The sequence below is a fragment of the Arachis hypogaea genome, chromosome 5 (assembly GCF_003086295.3).
Source record: "Arachis hypogaea cultivar Tifrunner chromosome 5, arahy.Tifrunner.gnm2.J5K5, whole genome shotgun sequence".
NCBI classification, from domain to species: Eukaryota; Viridiplantae; Streptophyta; class Magnoliopsida; order Fabales; family Fabaceae; genus Arachis; species Arachis hypogaea.
Window position 1 is genome coordinate 90120464 of NC_092040.1, and position 23907 is coordinate 90144370.

The 23907-nt window shown below is 32.2% G+C and overlaps 2 protein-coding genes and 1 long non-coding RNA gene across 4 annotated transcripts; 2 read left to right on the forward strand and 1 right to left on the reverse strand.

Annotated features, from left to right (window-relative positions):
* The first annotated feature begins 796 nt into the window (after positions 1–796).
* LOC112803708 (disease resistance protein Roq1-like) lies at positions 797–4746 on the forward strand. The gene is made up of 4 exons (XM_025847188.3): positions 797–1260; positions 2096–3200; positions 3390–3677; positions 3778–4746. Exons 1-4 carry the CDS (start codon positions 797–799, stop codon positions 4744–4746), a joined length of 2826 nt encoding a protein of 941 aa, XP_025702973.3.
* A 713-nt stretch (positions 4747–5459) lies between these two features.
* LOC112801810 (uncharacterized) lies at positions 5460–8860 on the reverse strand. 2 transcript variants are annotated; one of them, XR_011882234.1, is made up of 4 exons: positions 8474–8860; positions 8196–8282; positions 7902–8018; positions 5460–5597 (listed from the first exon to the last, which is right to left on the reverse strand). It is a non-coding gene; the product is annotated as an uncharacterized lncRNA (long non-coding RNA). The 2 variants fall into 2 exon arrangements; XR_011882235.1 differs by lacking the exons at positions 5460–5597; positions 7902–8018 and having other exon boundaries at positions 8084–8282.
* An 8019-nt stretch (positions 8861–16879) lies between these two features.
* On the forward strand, positions 16880–23414 carry LOC112801812 (TMV resistance protein N-like). The gene is given in 7 exon segments (XM_072237418.1): positions 16880–17143; positions 17146–17443; positions 17905–19009; positions 19271–19546; positions 19625–21211; positions 21302–21782; positions 22487–23414. Coding segments are annotated over 7 exon segments (4737 nt in total). The 5' UTR covers positions 16880–16962; the 3' UTR covers positions 23296–23414.
* The last annotated feature ends 493 nt before the right edge of the window (positions 23415–23907 follow it).

Below are 23907 nucleotides of genomic sequence, written 5' to 3' on the forward strand. Positions count from 1 at the left end.
AAGCTAACAAGAATCAGTTCAAAGAAGCTGTAGCCATGGAAAATGAAAAAGGTAAAATGGGACAAGAAGAGCATATCAAAATTGTTGAAGCTAACTTATCTGCTTATGAATCAGAAAAGAATATGGCCCTGAAGAGGAAGAGAGATATCTTTGAAGAAGGGAGGACACTTAAAGCTCAACTAGACAAGTGGAGGGGTGAAAAAGTGCCACGTTTGAGGCACGAGCAGGGTCTAGCAAAGGCTATTCAAGCAAAAATCTCAGCTGAATGGTCAAAACTTGGAGAAAAATTTAAGACCATTGTTTTGGACTGAGATGTCTGTGTAAGAATTCAAGAGTAGTTTATGGTACATTTTCTGTTACTGGATGTTGCATTGCATCGGTGAAAATTCTGTTGTTATGTGTAAGTGTAATGCCAAAACCTGCTGCGAAGGAGCAGAATACCATGCAAGTATGCAACATTTCATCATGATATTGATCATAGATTCTTTTATCAAAGTGAAGCTTGCTATTGCTAAGTTGCTTTTTCCAAATTATACTATATTCTTCTTGTTGTTTATGAACAGAATAGAAACTGCCAAATTCCAGCACAACGTGCTGACACTAAGGCGCATAGTTAATAGTGATCCCGATACGTCGCACAAAAAATATTCAACATATACCTAGGTATCTGACCAAGATTTTTTTTTTTTAAGGGAAAAATTATACCTATGTATATGTAAAAAAGAATACAGTTAATTAAATCGACTCATTAGATAGGTAGAGTGTAAAGAACAGCGAGGTGTTACTGTTATCATTCATGGCTGATTGGACCTACGATGTGTTCTTGAGTTTCAGAGGCAAAGATATTCGGCAACGGTTCATTGGCCATCTCTATAAAGCTCTTTGCCGGAGGGGATTCCACACCTTCATTGATGACGTGGAGATCGAGCGAGGAGAGGATATCACACGCTCACTTCTCACTGCAGTTGAAAACTCCATGATTGCAATTCCGGTGTTCTCGGAAAACTATGCAACTTCAAGTTTCTGCTTGGACGAACTGGTTAACATCATGGAGTGTGCCAAGACGAAGGGGCAGATTGTTTTGCCGGTGTTCTATGACGTGGATCCTTCCGATGTGCGAAATCTGAGGGGGAGTTTTGGTGAAGCAATGGAAAAACATGAGGAGAGGATGAAGCTCAAGGAAGATAAAGAGAGGTTGGAGAAATGGAAGATGGCTTTTATGCAAGCTGCTAATCTTTCTGGATTTCATTTTAAACTTGGGTACCTTGCTATATTTCTATGCAATACTCCAGATTTTGTTCATCTCTTTAATAACGATCAATAAACATGCATCATTTATGAATATTTAAAATGAGTAAGGCTGTGTTAGACCAAACAAAGCAGAATTGTGTCACATTTCAATGTATAACGTTTTTTTCATCCAACTAATCAACTCTACCTAATGATATAAAAAAGTTTAATTATTTTGTTGGTCTTTATAGTTTTAACAAATTTATAATTAGATTCATATATATATTTTTTAATTGAGTTTTTATACTGTTTTTAATTTTGTAATTAAGTCTTTAAAAAATATTAGAGTTAACGAAATATTTTTTCATAAATTAAAGATACTCATAATTAGGTCTTTCATCATATTTTTTTGGAAAGAGTATTCCGATAATTTTAATATTTTTTACTCGAAAAGGATTTAATTATAAAATTAAAAGGAGTATAGAAGCTCAATTGAAAGAAAAAAAAAGTATAAAAATTTAATTATAAATTTAATTAAATTATAGAAAGTAATAGAATAATTAAAAAATAAAAAACTTTATTCAAAACTGTTTTTAAATTTCTTATTTTTTGCCTTTCGTTCTGGTAAATTTTTATTTTATGACGTCGGAGTTTAACGATTATGTTGGTATTTACTAACAATAAAATCTAAAATAAAATATCTTAGATTCCAAAAATGAAAAGATACTAAAATTAAAACTTACTTAAAAGTAAGCTTAAATAGCAAAAGACATGCATAGAATCTATTTATCAAACCATGGCATAACATGAAAAGATTTGAATTGTGATGCATGTGTTGGTTAACCTTAGCATGTTGACTGCACAGGGCCGAATCTGAATGCGAGTTTACTGAGAAGATTGTGAAAACAGTCTCCAAATGGATTCATCACACTTGTTTATATGTTTCAGATCAAGTAGTTGGACTAGAATCTCAGATTCCAGAACTGAACTTACTTTTGGATGTTGAATCCAGTGACAGAGTTCACATGGTAGGGATTCATGGCATTGGCGGAATAGGTAAAACAACTCTTGCTCGCGCCGTCTACAATTCCATTGCTGACTCATTTGAAGGTGTATGTTTTCTTGGTAATGTAAGAGAAAATTCAATAACACATGGCTTAGTGTATCTCCAACAAATGCTGCTTTCAAAGTTAGTTGGTGATGAAAGAGATATTAAGTTAGGTGATGTCAGTGAAGGAAAGAAGGTGATAGAGCGTAGGCTCAATCGAAAGAAGGTTCTGTTGATTGTAGATGATGTTGATAGATTGGAGCAGTTAAAAGCAGTTGCAGGGGACTCTGTTTGGTTTGGTTCTGGTAGTAGAATCATTGTAACAACTCGAAACAAAGGCTTGTTAACGAGTCATGGAATTGTAAGAACATATGAAGTGGAGAAGTTAAATGATAAAGAAGCACTTGATTTACTTAGATGGAATGTTTTCAAAACAAGAGAGGTTGATCCAAGTTACTCATACATTTTGAACAGAACGGTTGCTTTTGCTTCTGGCTTGCCACTTGCATTGGAAGTAATAGGGGCTAATTTGTTTGGTAAGAGTAAAGATGAGTGGGAATCTGCTTTGGATCAGTATAAAAGAAGTCCTAAGAGGGAGATTCAAGAGATTCTTAAAGTGAGTTTTGATGGATTGGAGGAGGAAGAGAAGAAGATCTTTCTTGACTTTGCTTGTTTCTTTAATGGATATAGATCCAAGTATGTTGAGGAGATACTGCGTGCTCATCACGGCTTTTGCCCCAAGAACAGCATGCGAGTTTTGATTGATAAGTCTTTGGTGAAGATTGAAGATGATAGAGTGATGTTACATGATTTGATTCAAGATATGGGTAGAGAAATTGTTCGACAAGAATCAGAAGACCCTCGAGGGCGTAGCAGAATTTGGAACTTTGAGGATGCAAAACGTGTTTTGGAACAAGACAAGGTAAGTTGGATTCTCTTTTACAATGCTCAAATTTGGTTCATGAAAGATTATGTATGACTTAAATTGACTTATGTGTGATCTTTGAACAATCATTTTGAGTATTAACTCTTATTTTTCCTTTAATCCTTTAAATGATATGTTAAGGTCATTATCTATCTAAAGTTGTTTGCTGCTTTTATGGGCTAGCAGGGTAGCCATAAAATTGAAATTATCAAGCTAGCATTCCCCAAAGCTGATGAAAAACTTAATTGGGATGGTGTAGCATTCATAAAGATGAATAATCTCAGAACAATTGATATTAATAAAGGTGACTTTTCAGACAGTCCCAAACATCTTCCAAATAGTTTGAAAGTGCTTAAATGGCGAGGATATCCTTCACAAATTTTCCCATTTGATTTTTATCCAAAGGAAATAGCCATATTGTGGTTACCAGATAGTTCCATATCATCACTCATTAGTTTCTTTCAGAAGCAAAAGGCAAGTACAATACAAGAAGTCTATTTTTTTTATAATCATGAACATTAATTTATCCATTTTAAGCCTATTTATTTGATTTATATTACTTTTTCTTTGGCAGAAGTTCATGAATTTGAGAGTTTTGAATTTCAGAAATTGCCAGCACCTAGAACAAATACCTGATTTATCTGTTGCCCCACATTTGGAAGAATTGTCTTTCTGTTGGTGTAAGAACTTAACTGAAGTTCATAAATCAGTTGGCTTGCTAAATAAACTTAGAATGTTGGATGCAAAGGGTTGTTGCAAGCTTAGGAGTTTTCCAGACCTTATGTTGCCTGCTCTCGAGCAACTCCGCCTTTCGTCTTGTTCAAGTCTTGAGAGTTTTCCAGAAATATTAGGGAAGATGGAAAGTTTAACAAAACTTGAGTTAGAATGCACTCCAATAAAAGAATTCCCACCTTCAATTCGTTATATTACTAGGCTTGAAAGATTAGAATTGTGGCACTCTAAGATTGTTCTGTTGCCAAGTGGCATTTTTCTGATGAAAGAGCTTAAGTGCTTGAGAATTCGAAACTGTGATGGTTTGCTGTTACATTCACAAGAGAAAGTTGAGGAGCAAATAAGCTCGGTTGTGTTTTCCAATCAGCAACACTTTGATTTCAGAAACTGCAATGTATCAAATGAGTTTCTTCAAAGGAGTGTTCCTTGGTTTGTCAATGTGAAAGAGCTGAATCTATCATCCAACAGTTTCACAATTCTTCCTGCATGCATTGAAGGATGTACCTTCTTGAAGGTACTTATTTTGGATTATTGTGGGAATCTTCGAGAAGTCGGAGGGATTCCACCAAACATTGAAAAATTCTCTGCAAGAAGATGCATATCCTTAAAAAGTTTGGACCTCACTCTCCTATCATTCACCAAAGATTGTTACTTTCTGAAGGAACTCATTTTGGATGGTTGTGAGAATCTTGAGGAAATAAGGGGCATTCCACCTAGCATAGAAGTTTTGCATGCACCAAGCTCTACATTGTTGACTTCCTCTTCTAGGAGCATGTTTTCTAACCAGGTTACTCTAAACCCCAAATTCTAAAAACTTTATAAAATATTTAGACTTGATATAAGCACACATTTGTTGCCCCATCACAAATGATTTCTTGTGTTGTTTTGTTTTGATTGACATTTTCATTAGGTTAAGAGTTGTTAATGGTGGTGGTGGTGGTTTGTGATATAGGTAATAATGTCATTTTAGGAAAAGAATCCTCTAAATCAAGGAATTTAGTAATGAGAGAAAGTGAGTTTAGTTATTAATTTTGTAATTAACATCATGTGTGAGTCTTACTATCTTGATTTAAGGGCATTAGAATGTCACTTTTTCTGTCAAGTACTTAGTTATCAAACAAGTTAAAAAATTCTTGACCTTGCCGAATTCTTATGAGAAGCAGGATTTACATGAGGATGTAAATGACAAGGAATCATGGCTGCCAATGCCAGGAACAAAAGTTCAGGAGTGGTTCAACTATTCTCGCCACGGATCATCAATTTCTTTCTGGTTTAGAAACAAGTTTCCAGCCATATCACTCTTTGTGATTAATGAACTGAAAAAGACTTCATTTGAACCCAAGTTGACCATCAATGGTCATGAAATGCATCTTTTTTCCTTATTCTCTCTGCAAAAAGATCACATACTGATTCTAACTCTGGGTCCAAAACAAACTGAATTCAAAGATGAGGTAAACAATGTGATTTCTAAAGATGAATGGAATCATGTGGAGTTGTCTTCTGATCATGCAGTGCATGGAGTAGGTGGTGGAACTATATATGAGAGCATGATGCAAATTGGACTCCATGTATTCAAGCAATTTAGTAACATGGAAGATATAAGATTCACTGATCCGTTCTTGTTGGAAGAAGTTCATAGCTTGGAGGGTATTGGATATTCTCCTACACAATTTGTGCAAAGGCATCAAAATTTGACTTCATTGGAAAGAAGTGTGGAGCAAGAAATAGTATCTCATTCATTGCTTCCATCTCCATCATTCAGTGACAATTTGAATTGGGAGTCAAACACAATTGTTACAGAGCACAAAACTAACACAATTAGTGTCCAAGGTAAATATATGTGTGGCATTTCTTAATAATTAATGTGGCGAAAAACTACACATGATATAGTCTTATGAAATTTGTACTTGAGAACATTCATTTTCATAAATAAAAACTAGGACAAGATTGGCACCCATGCAAACAAAATTATTTAGTTCTTGATCAACATATAAATTATTATTGTTTCATTAGCTATCTAAGTTGAATAAAAAGAAACAATTTAATTCCATTAACTTATCAATTAGAAGAAAATCAGTCTCGAAACACAAAATTTGAGTCCCTTTAGTATTTTTAAAAAGTGGAGACAAAGGGAATTGAAATTGCTGGGATTAGAAACTGAAACTTTAACATTTCTTTCCAAAATACTCTCACGTAACATTTTAAATTTCAAATCTACCATTCAACCTTCATATTTATCTTAAACCAAAAACATAATATTTAGACATAACTCAGTCTAGTATATTTTATACCAAACATAATCTAAAGACTTAATTTAGTCTCTGTCTCTTGGTCTCAGTCTCCCTTCTAAGAGCAGCCAAGAAAATTCGGGTTTTTCATTTCGAGAAAGCATCTCCTAGAAAGCAAATGGAACTATTTTTGAAAGAGATTAATCTCTTTTCTTGATTCTTGGCGTTTCTGTTTTTGAAAAGCCTAACATCATATTTTTTTATCAACTTCAATTGCTCTGTTTAACACTACATTGACTATAATACCCTATTCTATGCATTGACTAATCATTTCACACTCTCTTTTGTTTTGGATTTACTCTAGCATATGAGGATAATCTAGCAAATGCTGTAGGAGAGTCATATCAAACACCATCCATAGCTAACACAGAAAACGTTCATGACCCAATTCCCACCACTCCATCAAGTAGTGATAAAGATAGTGGACAGAAAATGTACACACAAACTTGTAGCACCACTTTGCTAATAAAATTTGATGAGCCTTTGATAAATCAAGCTCCTCTAACTCAAGATGATAATGATGTGGAGATGGAAGCATTTTATGCTACTCTTGATGCTGAGACACATGATGTTCTTTCCCCGAATTCCAATGATGATCCAGCAACCACCACTGCTCCAAGTAAAGAAGCCAAGGAAGCATTGAAGACAGTACAAGACTTCATCACAAAGAATGATGCTTCAGTGTTGTTGGATGAAGAAAACTACAATGTCATGAAGAACAGTTTGCATTACCTATCCAATTTGTCTTCAAAAGATGGCATATCAGGAGAAGTTGAAACCTTGGTATCAGAAGCTTCATGGTTGTTCAATTGTTGCAGTGTGGAATACATTGAATCATGTAGGAATATTGAGTCCACAGCATCAGAGCTACAAAGGGTTGATGAATTAGAAGCAGGATTGGAAGGAAACAAGAACAAGCACAGGGAGTTGAGGCAAAAGTTAGATTGGATGGAGAAAAGAAAGAAGGAGCTGGAAGAGGAAATGAATGCCATCAAAGCTAAGTTATGTGATTGTGAATCAGAAAAGAAGATTGTTGTTCAGAAAAAGAAAGATGTATTTGAAGAAGCAAAGACACTCAAAGCTCAAAGAGATGAGTGGAGGAAAAAGGTGCCACAATTGCGGCATCAACAGAGTATAGCAAAGAGTAATCATGCAAAATTCACAGGTGAATGGTCGAAACTAGGAGAAAAATTTAACACCATTGTTATAGACCACTTAGAAGTAGTAAAGCCTTGATTAGAGCATCTATTATGCGGACTGTGATATACATATACATTAGAGTTAATAATTTTCAATTGAAATTAATGTTGCACAGTTAGTAGTTATTCTACAATAAATTTATCCAGATGATAAGTTTTGGCAAAATATCATTACAAAACCATCTCTATGTAAAATTGTATTATTTTACATGGAAGCAATATCCCTAAAAAATCTCTTATATTATCAGTTGTTTGAACATATGAGATTTCACAAATTGGATCAAGCTAAATAGAAACATAGAAGCATATAAAAAGGCAAATAGATAAAAGTATGCAAAACAATTAAGCCAACTGCCATTATCATGTATAACAGATAAAAAGGCAAATCAATAAACATATAATCATACAATTGTAATAAAAACTATCAACTATACTCACAAAAAAACATCATGTTCTTATATTGTTTACTTTTTAATTACCTCATAGTATGAAGCTTCTGTCATGAGTGGTCACCACTTTGTTAACAAAACTTTATCTACAATCTTGCCAATTTTCATCTAAATATCATCCTATCCACCATTGTCAGGAGCAGGACTCTCCACACAAATTAAGAGGGAAACACGTAATAAAAGTAAAAAAAAAATTATATAAAATTTACAGAAACATTAACAATAGATTTAATTTAATTTGTTAAATTTAAAGATGGAGGCATAATCTATTAATTTAAATAGATCAAGTTATGCAGGCACATTTTGAGAATCTCACTAACTTACTTATAATCTGGTGAAGAAGTAGATCGACGCAAATCCCATAACCAACCCGTCAAATTCATCAGTATGATCTATAAATCTGCAATATCTCTGCATCAGATAAACTATGTTAGTGAAAACCAACATGTGTAAAACTAAATCTATTCAACAGAAATCCAATTTGAAAAATCAAAAACAAAAATAATATAATTTGGTGATCTATGAAAAAGAGATACACCTGTTATTATTAGAAATAGAACGCTCTTATAATTGGAGACTCTCAAATCAGATCTCATAAGTACCTTTATATTTCAGATGGCTGTTCATGGGGTAAGCTACAAATCTCCTGTAGAATTATGGCGGATGGCATGGTAAAAAAATTGCAGAAATTGCATCATCAGCTGCACCGTTATTAGCACCGTCAACACCATCAACGGTAATCCTTTCCTTGACAAGGTCAACAACTCCAAGAAGGAGAAGACCACTGGTGACAAGAAAGTGATCTATTTCTCTTGATTTTTCTTAATGCGTGTAATTAGTGAGGAGAACTTCTTATCTAAATCCACTAAGACTCAAGAACTATAGTTCCTGATCTGATCCAGCTTTCTAACTCTTGAGCATCCCAAGTTTCCAACTCTCCTAACTGTTTAATATTCTAACCTATTAAAAGTTGCATCTTTTTCTTGATTGGTGAAAAGTTAGGTGCCAATTTAAATTTGAATGGTAGTAATAGTAAATGTGTGTATATCTGTATATACAAGTGGGAGTGAAAGAGAGAAAGATACATTTTTTTATTATTATTAAAATGTTTTATTCATGACAATGAGTTTGGAAATAATTTTTAAGCGGGAGTTATGATCTTCTCTAATTCAATTAGTATATATAGTATTATAATAAATTTAAATATTTAGTTCACCAATTATTAAAAAGTTATAATATAGTTATCAAACAAAAAAAATAAATTAAAAAAATTAAAATATATTTTTATTTTTAAAATATGTAAATTTTTTTAAAAAGATTTTATTTTATTTTAATTTATTTTTATCTCAACAATTTTTAATTTACATTAAATATATTCTTAACTACTATTTTTTTATTAAATTTTGAACTAATTTAACAAAAAGTTAACAAAAATAATTCTTAACACAAGTTAATCAAATATGGTAGTCATATATTATTATTGGATAGATCATAATTTTTTTAAAAATTTTAATTGTCAAGTCTATACTTTTAAGATAAAATTAAAATAAATTAAAATTTTAAATATTTGATTAACTTTTAAAAAATTTTAAAAATAAAAAATACATTTTACTCTTATTAAAATATATCAACTTAAAAATTATTTTTTTTAGTTGACGTAACAAAAAGCTTATAATTCTTTTGAATAATTATTTCTTATTAAATATTAAAATTATTTCAAATACAAAAATCTACTGTCCTTTAATTTTTTTTCAAATGATACATGTGCAATAACGTTAACTAATATTTTCAAATTGTTAATTATTTTATTAAGGGCAATTTACGCTTATAAATTGTTTGAGCCCCAATATTACGCAAATACATTGTTTCAGTTTTATATACGCAAATGCATTGTTTCACTATTTTATGTAAACCGCTACTGGCAGTAGCGGTTTACAGGTGTGCATAAACCGCTACAACTAGCCGCAGTTTATGTGTGTGAGTGTGTGAGTGTAAATCGCTGCTGGCAGCAGCGGTTTACGTGTGTGTTTGTGTGTGTGAGTGTAAACCGCTATAGGCTATAGCGGTTTACGTGTAGTGTGCTGCCTATATAGTCAAATTATACAAAATTAAATAAAAATTAACTAAGTTCCATACAAAACTAAGTTCCATACAAAAGAACATGTATTAATAGAAATAATTAAAAATTTTATATGAATAATGAGTACTAAAAATTTCGATACAAAAATATAACAATATGCATTAGAGAATATAAAAAAAAAATTCTAAAAAAACATATTACTATGAACAAACAAAATAAATGTAAAATTGATTAAAAAAATCAAAACTTATAAAAACTGATAATTATTCTTGATTTTTTTATTACAAATAAAATCGAATGGCAAAATTAGCAAAAAAATAATATTTATATCTCCCTATTTTTATGTACTCGTGTATCTTTTTATTTTGTATATGTTTGATTAAAAATATTATTTATATACTAAAATAAATTATTAAAATTAATTATTATATATTTATATATAAATATATATTATTTAATTATTTTTAATATATATTTTATATTTATATTTTAACTTATTTTTATAATTGTGGATTTTAATATAGGCTTATGTATTGTACTCGGTGTAACATCTTTTTAATTAGACTTTTTTTTGTTAAATATCAGAATTTTTTGTTTGTCTGTTTTTTTTTTCTTTAAAGACAAACATGACTTCTATGTTTTAACTCTTGTTCACTGGAAATAACTAAGTGTAGTTTTTACGCTCTTTTCAATTATTAAAATGAAAAATAATTTAAAAAAATATTATTTATACATGTTCTTAAACTGGGTGAAATTTTGAATGCTTATATGAAGACAAATGGCAAGCTAATGCTAACAATGTTAAGGACATAAATTTAGGTAAACTTAAATAGTAAAACACAACTCAAAGCAGATTTAGTCAGTAAACATGTAAACTTTAAAATTTGATACCTTTATTTCTTTCTTATACCGAGAAAAATAGGCGACTACCCATTTTGTTTTTGTTTTTGTTTTGATTTTCTGGAAGTTTTGTTTGTGCTGAAAAAGTTTGCAACTTATGTGATTGTGATTTAGAGTTTAAGTGTATAATGATATCAATAAAAATGAGAATTTTGGTTTGGTTGTGAAGAGACTATGTGACTGGATTTCACAAGCTCAATAAGAAGAAGAGAACGGTGACACAAAAGCAGTTCTAAGGAGGAAACATATGGGGCTACGCATTTGATTACTAACCATGCAGTTCTAAGAACTCTAGCAGACAGAGGTATTCTATCATTTCATTTTTGGGTTTTGATTAAATTTTGTTACTCATTTTGCTATCCTCTTCAATACTCTTGATTTTTTCAATTTATTTGAGTTTGATGCCTGTAATCAGCAGCCCTTATTCTATAACATATAGAGAAGAAAGAATAAACATTTGTGTGTTATATCCATTTTATTTTAACTAATTGGATCCAACACTAAAAGTAGGAAAGTAAGAATAAGAACATCACAAACTACTTACAAAATAGAGAAATATACTTCAATTATATACAATTACATCTCAAAATGAAAGGAAAATAGCTTCGCTTCATCTTTTAAATGAATTAGCTTTGGTTATCTTGATCTTATATATCACTAACTCTTGCTGCATTATTTCATATTGTCTGGGTTAAAAAAATCATAATCAAAGCATGGTTCAAGTGATCAATAACATGGCATCATGTTATTATTAAAGCTTTTCTAGACTGAACTTGATCTAATATGACATAGTGGATAGCATTGTTTTAATTCTACTTATTTTGTTTGTTAACAATTTTAATTATGTTTATAATAGCTTGCTATAATTTGAAAATTCAACAGACATATAATATAACTAATTTAGTTGTTATTATGATAACAGAATAGTGATATGTGGTAGTAGTATGCAGTGAGAGTGGTTCCCATTTCCCACAGCAAATGTGATAATAGATAAAATGATAGAATAGTTTTGGCAAAAGAGCAGCACCAAACCATGTTTGATCATATAGCAGTGGCAAAGGTGGTAGTGTCTCTGAATGTTTATATTAATGGTGAAAGTAGTATAATTTGTAGTAAGGTCAGAATGGTAGAGATAATTGAAGTGCTGTTTTGAGAAAATAATTTGCTAATTTGCTTCTGAGCAAATTTGTTGTTTTGAGCAAATAAACAACTTGAAGGTTCTAAAGGGTCCTTATTTAGATTATTGCATTGCTTCTATTGTTTTCTAAATTTTCTTTTTTGAGTCTTCTCATCATTGTTGATTTAAAATAAGGAAATTTTTTTTTTCATGAATTGATATGTGCGTATGTATGGAAAAAAAGAAAAGAAAAGGGGCACTGATCATCATATAAATAATGTCAGTCTACTATCGTTTTGACCTCCTGAAAAGATTTAATTTTTGACAAAATATTTTTAAAAGAAAGAAATTATATTTTGGCTATCTAAAAATGATCTCAGTTTGATAAAAAGCACCAAACATGGCCTTTTTTGTTTTATAATTTATTTGTAGAGTTTAATTCCTTTGCTTTTGCAGTGTAAAGATTTTTGCTATTATTATTTTGTAGTGCTTAATTCCTCTGCTTTTACAGCATTTAAGAGTTTTTTTTCCCAAAAGAAGTTGTGGAATTTATGGTACATACAACAATCTAACACAATACTAAAATAAATAGACAAGTTTTGAAAACCAATAAAGATATTTGTCAGATGAAACTATGCACTTTGATATTTTCACATTGTGAAGATAATTTTAACAAGATGGGCTGATTTTATAATAAGATCTACATTCAGAGAATAAGTCTAATGAAAAAAAGTATTTTTTTTTAAGTCGAAAATAATGTATGCTACTCTTGACAAGTATCTATTTTATTGTTCTCAACAAAATGGATTCAGAATAATGAATATATAGGTAATTTTTTATTCTTACTGATATTTGAATTTGGTGGTTTATGGAAGAACATAAAAGTTAAGATCTATCTAATTGATTTCACCACCAAGGATTCACCCTCAACTTAAAGCTAAGATCAAAGGTGTACTTGTCCTGCACTTTATTGACAAGACTATTTTATGTTGTATTATCTGGCAAGGGTTTACACTACTAACACAATTTTAAAGGTGACTTTTCTATCTTTATTCTTTAATTATATCTCTGGTTCTTTTTTAAATCTGTCTTTATTAGGATTTAACTGGGAAAGAAGGAAGAAGAAACGGGTAGAACAGTACTTTGAAAAATAACTAAAAATCTATAATAATACTGATTAATTATTAGTCACACTTTGAACTTAGAAGAGATGCATTTTCCAAATAATTGATCGATTGGATAGTTGTATTAAATAAGAAGTTTCTTAGTCACCAAAAAAAAAAAAGAAGTTTCTTTTATTCATAGGTTGGTCCATGTGATAGTGTCAATCACACTGCAAATTTGAAAAGGCTACACACAAAGACAAATGTCATGGCAAAGCTAAATGAATTTGATAGTTCAATCGAATAGATAAACATTAAAAGCATTCTTGGGTCTCAATTTCAATTAGATATACTTTTCATGCTTTGAGTACAATGTGAAGTAGACAAGTTAAAGCATGTTTATATTTTCTTTTCCTAACTGTTGAACTGTTATTAACAAAAATGCACAAGATTACATAACCCATTTTTCATATTAGAAGACGTACGTGGCATCACGTTGATCCTTGGACTTAAATCAATTCCATTAATCTGTTAATCCCTTTAAGTACTAATTGTATTTCTTGATTATCTTTAGATGAAAATATAATTGGAGATGAACTATACTCAAATCATCCTTTTTCTTTGTGCCGCCCTTGCTTTATACGTGTTCTAATGACAGCTGCTTTATATAGTATATATATCTAGCGATAGTTGTGTATATAGGGTGTATAAATTTTCAAACTAAACCCACTAGAACTTGATTTCATAAAACACTGATATTCTCTAGCTAATTGAAATGGCATATGGTGATAATAGTTTCTTTTAATGTGGATTAGGAATTTGAATTTTAACAACTATATATAAGCTTACCAATACAATAATGATAAATAAACACTTCAGGTTTATTCCAATGCACCGGATGGGAATGAACCATTGGCTTTGGACATGGAAAGAATGGGGAAGGGTCAGGTATGGATTAATGGAGAGAGCATAGGAAGATACTGGATGACTTATGGAAATGGTGGGTGCAATTCTTATGGATATCCTGAGTTGATTCCACTTTGCTAAAAAGTGCCAACTCATGGGAAGCAATGTTTTTTTTATTATTATTTTATCCCCAATACTCTTTAACCTTTGATATTTTTACGTTATTCTTATTATTTATTAAGTAAGTTTTTTATTTTTGTTTTGTCCTTTCCAACTTCTCTCCAAACAGATTAATACAAGCATTATTTTTTTGCTTGAGAATGTACAAAACAATAAAGCAGTATCTTTTATGTTGCTCTTAACACCCTTCTTTATTAGTGTGCTGTTAGCTTTCAAAAGTATCTGGATTTTGTTGTTGCATTACGTTGTTTGTCTATATCAATGAAGAGTAACTGAGGAATAATTATGTTAATTATTTCTGTTAAAACTTTCTCTGAGTAAATTTGATTTTTGTTAAAACTGAGAACAGGTGTATTAGTTTTCATTCCTAGGTGGATGAAGATGTTGTTGCATTGTGTTGTTTGTTTAACAATGAATTATGAGTAATTAATGAATTATGGTTTTCTTTGGAACTGCAATACTTTCCAAAGACTAAGAAGTATGTTCCTTTGTTTACTGTAGCCTGTAGGTGATGATTTGGAGAGTTGGCAAGAGGAATGGGTTGCGGTAGCAGATTCATGCCAGATTGACTGCAGCCGCAAAAAGGGTCAAGACTTAGAAGGTTTCATTTATTGTTGATATTTCTCTTTTTAACTGTTATCAATGCTTAAAGTATGTCTTCAGATAGTAATGTTTAGAGCATAAGTACTCAAATTCAATTTGGAATACTTTATGTGGCATTAAAAAAACATTTGTATATGTCTTTTTAACATTAGTTATATTTGTTGTTTGAAAAGATGTGAGATTTGGAGCAAATGGTGATGGAATTGGAAATGAAATAAAAATGGATCAAAGATTGAGACATAGATTTCATGTTCAATTGCCAATGATCCTTGAATCAAGGGTTAAGGATGCACTTGGATTTAAAGATATATCAAAGTTTAAGATTAAAATATTTCTGTGTTTGTCATTTTTTATCATGAACAAATATCTAATCTATAGTTGTTTGTAAGACCAGTTTTTTACTGTTTTTTTCCAACATTTTTTATCTGAAATATTTCTTTCTCTTTGCTGCAAACTGCTACATCTTGATGTAAATGGATTTTTGTGAGTTTTGTGTTGAAATAATGTAAGTATGATATTGTGATCCTTCTCTATTGTTGATTTTTGGCCAATGCTTGATTTAGATTTGTTTTTACATTGTGCTCTCTCTTTTTTTTCCTATTTATTTGTTTTATTTTCTCTCAAAATCATCCCAAATAAAAAGGCAAACTATTTTGTGTAAGTTTCTGCAATTGAAAAGTTTCACTGCTAAAAATTTATGTTTTATTTTCACTCTTACCTTTTTATGTCAGTTCAGTACATCATCTAAACCTATGTTAAAAAGTAATAATTTATTAGCTAATATATATATATGCTTTGTGTTAGTCTCAATTGGTTTATTCCTTTTTTTTAATATTTTCTTGAATTTTTTAAAAGGCTATGCATTCAGCCATTCGGTGCTTATTATTTGAAAAAGTTCTTTTACTTTGTTTGAATTTGATAGATTTCAGGTAATTCTGTTCAGGAACATTATTCGAAAACTTCTTACCTACTGAATGTCCTATATACATTAATGTTGTTAAAGGACAATACATGGAAGAAATTGAATAATAGCGAGAATTAAAATATTTAAAAAAAGCTTCATAGAATCTTAAATAAATCTCATCCCTCAATTGTGTACACTTGAATTCTCTGTAATCGGTTGAACTAAGTAAATGAGTTCTAATTAATTCACTATACTAGACACTCTTTGAGACATTGGACAGATATTGTGTATAAGAGATATTGTATGATGAAATATACGTTGTTTAAAAAATTAGGTAAACAATTTTATATTAGTTATATAGTAATGTAACTATCATGGTGAAAACTTATGTGCAAACTGCAAAAAATTCAATAATATATATTAAGCATTTGCTTATGTGGTTACAATAACAATTATTTGTATTAAGTATTTTATATTTTTTATGTATAACAGTAATATAGTGTTATAAATTTTATTTAAATACACATACATAATAGATTTTTTATATATAAGTGGAATTCACTAATATAAAATAATAGCGGACTTTAAAAAAATATTATTTGTGCTATCAAAAGTAAAGGATGAAATAGTATTCTATCATATACAATGAGTTTTTATGCATAAAATATTTTTTTAAGTAAAAATAATAAATATTAGTATCAATCAATATGTACTATTCTATTGTATAAATGAATTTTAAATCAATACCTACTAACTAATTTTGATATTGGATTAACATTTGGCCCGCGCTACGCGCGGGTTTTACACTAGTAACAATTAAAAGCCATATAATGATTATCCAAGAATCAAATTGGTAAAAATCACAGATAGTAGAAATGATATATTTACTGATGATCTATAAGTAGTCACTCAGAAAATTAATATAAAAAATATATTATTTTTATTGACATGATATTACGATCTACTTATAAAACTATTTGATCGTGAGTAAATGAGTCTGGTTAGGAATCAATGGACTATTTGTACAATGTGTATTCTTGATCTTTTGGATTTAAAACTCTAATACCACGTCATGATACCACTCATCCCAAAAATTTTACCTTATAAAAAGAGGTAACTTATATTTTTAATACTCTATAAACCTCCATTAAGCGTCCAAATATTCCATTTAATACACTCGCTAAGGCCCTACAAAGTGCAAACTTGAATCCTACATCTATCAGATTATTCTCCGCGAGATCAGGAAAATAGATACTACGTCATTTCTTATTAGTTAATCTTTGGAGAGAGAAGGAATCATGGGTGAGTGGACGTACGATGTGTTCCTAAGTTTCAGAGGCAAAGATATTCGGCAACGTTTTATCGGCCATCTTTATGAAGCTCTCCGTGGAAGAGGAATACACACCTTTCTTGACGATGAGGAGCTCGAGAGAGGAGAAGACTTCACACGCTCGCTTCTCACGGCGGTTCATGAATCAAGGATGCTATCCCTGTCTTCTCTGCCAACTATGCAACTTCGTCTTTCTGCTTGGATGAACTTGTCAGCATCATGGACTGTGCTGAGGCAAAGGATCAGATTGTTTTGCCGCTGTTTTACGAGGTTGACCCCTTTCATGTGCGGCGTTTGAGAGGGAGCTATGGAGAAGCATTGACTAAGCACGAGGAGAGGTTCAGGAGCGGCGAAGGAAGTTCCATGGTGAAAAACATGGAGAAATTGGAGAAATGGAAGATGGCTCTTGAGCAAGCTGCAAACATCTCCGGTTATCATTTCAAAATTGGGTACCACCTTTCTTTTTTTTTTTTTCAGTTGCTTAATGATTTAATCTTACATAGGAAAGAAATTCATTTAGGGTTTTATTTTGGATTCACTTTTCTTTAAAGAGAACAGTAGTTTTATAAAATTTGGTAGGTAACCACCTTGATGCACCGGCAGAGTCAGATTCATGCATTCAAATAAAAATTACTTATTTTTGCTTATATGACAATGCACAATTGAATGTCCGTGTTTCATGTGCATGAAAATTAGACTCTTTCTTCAAAAGCTAATGGGAAGGCACTCTTATTTTAGTTGTAATGTTTAGTACATGCTGTTGCGTAATCAAGTTTAGTTGTTTGGATGATCATTCAACTAATGCAGTGGATATAATACTACGATAAACACATATCCTAACAGGTTGAATATGATGCACGCAATTTTATTTCATATTTCACACTAGTTAAGTCCGTTATTGATTCCACAGGGATGAATCTGAACGTATGTTTATTAAGAAAGTTGTTGCAGCAGTCTCCAAATGGACTCACCGTGGTTCTTTACATATCACCGATCACTTGGTTGGGCTGGAGCTTCATGTTCGAGATGTGATGAAACTTTTGAAAGTTGGATTTGATGATGAGGTCTGCATTGTAGGGATCTATGGAATTGGTGGAATAGGTAAAACAACTCTTGCGCGTGCCATTTATAATTCGATTGCTGGCTCATTTGAAGATACATGTTTTCTTGGTAATGTTAGAGAAAGTTCTGCTGCATATGGCTTGGTATATCTCCAAAAGATACTACTTCATAAGTTAACTGGAGACACTACTATTGAGTTAGGAGATGTCAATGAAGGAATTTCAGTGATAATGCGTAGGCTTCGTCAAAAGAAGGTTCTCTTGATTGTTGATGATGCTGACAATGTGAAGCAGTTAAGAGCCATTGTTGGAGATTCTAAGTGGTATGGCTCCGGCAGCAGAATCATTGTTACAACTCGAAACAAAGGCTTGCTAGCAAGTCATGGTGTTGAAAGAACATATGAAGTAGGGAAATTAAATGAGAAAGAATCTCGTGATTTGCTTATATGGAATGCTTTTAGAACCAATGAAGTTGATCCAAGTTATGTAGACATTTTGAATCGCATAGTTACTTATGCTTCTGGCCTGCCATTGGCTTTGGAAGTAATAGGTTCCAACTTATTTGGTAAAAGTAATGAGGAATGGGAATCAGCATTACAGCAGTATAAAAGAATACCGAACAAAGAGATTCAACAAATACTTAAAGTAAGTTTTGATGATTTGGAGGAGGATGAGAAGAATTGTTTTCTTGACATTGCTTGTTTTCTAAATGGAAACAAGGTGGAATATGCCAAAATTATACTTCAAGCTCTCCATGGTGTTTGCCCAAAGAGTAGCATAAGAGTGTTGGTTGATAAATCTCTGGTAAAGATTGATGATGATATAGTAACATTACATGATTTGATACAGGACATGGGTAAAGAAATTGTGCGACAAGAATCACCGGAAGAGCCTAAAAGGCGTAGCAGGTTGTGGTTGTTCGAGGATATTAAGCATGTTCTAGAGGAAAATAAGGTGAGAAAAATTGGTATTGAGAGTTGGAACTTTTACTTTTTGGTTGTTTCTTTATTTATTTTGATAATTAAGTCTCTCACAACAAGGTTGTTCAATCATTTATGTTTACACAAGCCATTTATTCCTCTGTTTCCAATCTTTTATTGCCTTGACATTTGATTTCTATTTTCATTATGGTATGTAAACATAATCGTATGTGTATGTTAACTTCGTAAAATACATACATGCATTGCGACTAACTCATGCTTTGTGTGTTAGCAGGGAAGTAACAAAATTAAAATCATAGACCTGGTGTTACCCAATTCTCGTGAAAAAATAAAGTGGGATGGTGAAGCATTTGCGAAGATGAATAATCTCAAAATCCTTTTTATTCATCAACATTGTTGTTTAGAAGGTCCAAAAAAACTTCCAAACAGTTTAAGAGTTTTGAAATGGCGATACTATCCGTCACGATCTTTGCCATCTGATTTTTGTCCGAAGAAACTTGTCATGCTGGATTTATCGTACAGTCTCTTAAATTTGATCCAGTTACAAAAGGTTTGTATAATCATTTCTCTTTTCATATGTTGAATATTATAACCCATTTTGAACACCATCTGAATTTTCGTTCTGCAGAAGTTCATGAATCTACAATTTCTGAAAATTGACGGCTGTGAATTAAAGCATGTACCTGATGTATCTTTTGCCCCAAATTTAGAAGAATTATCATTTCGTCAATGTCATAAGTTAATTGATGTTCATGAATCAGTTGGATTATTGGAGAAACTTAAAGTATTGGATGCTGACGGTTGTTCTCGTCTTAAGCGTTTTCCTAGTTTGATGCTCCCCACTCTTGAAGAATTCTATCTTTCGAATTGTTCAAGTCTTGAGACTTTTCCTGAAATATTAGGAAAGATGGAAAACTTAACAACGCTAGAATTGATCAACACCCGAATAGCGGAGTTTCCATCTTCAATCCGATATATTACTCGGCTTCAAGGACTGGTAGTGCGGTTTTCTGGAATTTTTAAGTTGCCAAGTAGCATATTTGTGTTAACAAAACTTAAATATTTGAGTATTCAGAATTGTGATGGATTGCTACTATGTGAACATGAAGGGGAAGAGCAAATCAGCTCAATGGCGATTTCAAACCAGCTACACCTTGATTTTAGCAAGTGCAATGTGTCGGATGAATTCCTTCAAATAGGTGTCCCGTGGTTGTCCAATGTGAAAAAGTTAGATCTATCAATCAACAAGTTTGAAGTTCTTCCTGCATCCCTCGAGGAATGTTTCTTTTTGAAGGAACTTATTTTGGATGGTTGCTGGAATCTTAAAGAAATTAGAGGGATGCCGCCAAACATAGAAGAATTATCATTTCGTAAATGCAAGAGTTTAATTGAAGTTCATGAATCAGTTGGATTATTGGGCAAACTTAGAGTATTGGATGCTCATGGTTGTTGTAGTCTTAAGCATTTTCCAGCCCTTATGCTGCCCTCTCTTGAAGAACTCTATCTTTCAAATTGTTCAAGTCTTCAGACTTTTCCTCAAATATTAGGGAAGATGGAAAACTTAACAAAGCTAGAGTTGATCAACACTCAAATAGCAAAATTTCCATCTTCAATTCAGTATATTACTCTGCTTCAAGAACTGGTATTGCGGTTTTCTGGAATTTTTGAGTTGCCAAGTAGCATTTTGGTGTTGCCAGAACTTAAATATTTGAGTATTCAGAATTGTGATGGGTTGCTACTATGTGAACATGAAGGGGAAGAGCAAACCAGCTCAATGGCAATTTCAAACCAGCTACACCTTGATTTTAGCAGGTGCAATGTGTCGGATGAATTCCTTCAAATAGGTGTCCCGCGGTTTTCCAGTGTGAAAAAGTTAGACCTATCAATCAACAGTTTCAAGGTTCTTCCTGCCTCCATCAAGGAATGTTTCTTTTTGAAGGAACTTATTTTGGATGGTTGCTGGAATCTTAAAGAAATTAGAGGGATTCCGCCAAACATAGAAAAAATTTCTGCAAGTCGCTGCAGATCCTTGAGAGATTTGGACCTCACACTTGTTCCTGCATGCACCAAAGAATGTCATTTTTTGGAGGAACTCATTTTGGATGGTTGCAAGAATCTTAAGGAAATTAGAGGAATTCCACCAAATATACAAATTTTGCATGTACCAACCTGCACATCCTTGACATCCTCTTGCAGAAGCATGTTACTGAATCAGGTTCCTTTCTAGTTGTTACATATATTGATATTATGCATATAGTGTTTCTAAGGTTATTTTTTATGGACTAACTTGATTGGCATTTGGCAGGGACTCAAACATTCTTGCATGGGTTCGTCAATTTCGTTTTGGTTTCGGAACAAATTCCCTGCCATATATCTGTGTGTCATTGCTGAACAGAGTTGTGCACCATTTTTCCTCAAAATGATCATCAATGGTCATGATGTGCCTCAGTTTTCCATGTTTTTTCTTGAAAAAGATATGTTAATTATGGCTCTAAGTCAAAAGCTGATAAAGATCAATGATGAGGTGCATAATCTTCTGTTACAAAATGAATGGAATCATGTGGAGTTGTTTAATGATCCTGTTATGCAGAGCCTAGGGGGTGTTGAGCCTGATCACAGCTTGCGACTTGGATTTAATGTATTCAAACAAAGTGATGTCATGGAAGATATTCAATTCACCAATCCTCTGCTGAAGAAAGAAGAGGATAAAGTGTCTCTTCCATTATATCCGCATCTTTCGTTGAATGATGATGTGATTCAAATAAATGGCACCACTATTGTCCAAGGTGAGCTTTTAGCCTTTTACTATTGCTGACTGACTTGGTGCCATCTGCATTTTTCAACTCTACCCAAGTGGGAGGAAACAGTAAACATTATCTTGACTAGACTGTTCAATTGATGCATAATTAAGTTCATTACTCCCTCTGTTTCTTTTTTTCCCCCCTAATCTTGTTGAATAATGTAATACATAGATTTGCTTAGTCAAATGCGTTAAGGCTAGGAATCTAATGCAGTGAGAAATTTAAGATTATGTCGGTTTTTGAGTTAATAAGAAATTGTAAAAAAATAGGAAGTAAAAATATTCTCTTTACAAATATTTTATTCAGCTGGCATGTTACTATTTTGTATATTAGCTAACTATTTTTCCTTCATAGTTTGAACAATTTTGCAAAATTTATTATACCAAGGAGATATAAAATTGCATCAAGAAATAAGAAAAAAAGATTGGGGTTTGGTAGTATGCTAAGCTAACTCATGAACCATTCCTGTCTTGATCATCAAGTATACATAAATAAACAAGAGAATTCAGAGATCTTACATAATCACTAGTGATTTCTATGAATAAATAGGTAAATAGGTTGATCTAAGTTTATATATTAAAAAAACAATAGTGCATTTTATATCAACCATTTTTCTTTGTGGCCCCAAAACTGATTGCACACTGTCTTGTGAGTCGTTGAAACTCTCCTTTACTCTGGTTCTGATCTAGCATCCAAGGATCATCCGGCAAAGGCACAAGATGTAGAAATTATTGGTGGTTCAGAAAACGGACAAGAAAGTCCTCTCATTCAAGATGATGATGACAACGATGATGATGCAGAAATGGAGGCTTTTTACGCTTCCCTTAATGCGACCAATGGTCTTTCACATTCGCATGATAAATTTACAATCAATGCTCCAAATGAAGAGGTTAGGGAAGCATTGAAAACAGTACAAGACTTCATCACCAATAATGATGCTTCAGTGCTGCTGCATGATGAACACTACAATGTGATTAACAATAGTTTGCATTACCTCTCCGGTTTGTCTTCAAAAGATGGCATATCAGGAGAAGTGGAAACATTGATATTGGAAGCTTCATGGTTGTTCAATCATTGTAGTAGGGAATACATTGAATCATGTATGAAAATTAAGTCCACGGCATCAAAGCTACAAAGGGTTGATGAATTAGAATCAGCATTGGAATCCAACAAGCACCGATTCAGGGAAAATCTTGCTTTGGAAAATGAGTTGCGCCAAAAGTTAGATTGGATGGAGAAAAGAAAAAAGGAGATGGAAGAGGAAATCAATGCCATCAAAGCTAAGTTATGTGATTGTGAATCAGAAAAGAAGGTGGTTGTTCAAAAAAAGAGGGAGGTTTTTCAAGAAGGAAAGACACTTAAAGCTCAACTAGAAGAGTGGGGAGAAAAAGTGCCACAACTGCGGCATCAAGAGAGTGTGGCAAAGAGTAATCATGCAAAATTCACAGGTGAATGGTCAAAACTAGGAGCAAAATTTAAGACCATTGTTATAGACTGAGAAATCTAGATTTGTGTACTTGAACTGCATGGATTGAAATAATCCTATTTGAATACTATAGTCTATAGGGCCCTTAAATGTAGACACTTCTACAAGCTAAAAATTTGAACATTGATTTACTACCATGCCTAAAGAATTGAAATTTTTATTTCTATTAAGATTTGTGATGAGGTTTTAAATTATCTAACCAACTAGACTTGATTTGAGATCAATAAGAGAATTAGATTTGATAAATCTGTGTGTAGATTTATTCAAATGGGGAGTTACTCTGTTTAATGAGGGTGATGGTGTTGCTAATTAGATCCATGGCTGGTGCAAGATTAAAAGGATTAATAAGGTTATTTATCTCTTGGATGGAATAATCAATAAAAGACTAAATGTGAATGCTGTTACTTGGAAAGCTCTTACTGGTGGATTTTGCAGAGTGAGGAAACCGTTAGCTGCTAGAGAATTGTTTATTACAATCCATAAATTTGATCAACATCCTGATCTACAGAGCTGCGCGATTATATTGGATGGCCAATTCAAATGTCATTGTCTTCTGATGCAATATCATTATTTAGAGAAATGGAGAAGAATAATTTGGATCTTAATATTGTAATTTATAGTTTG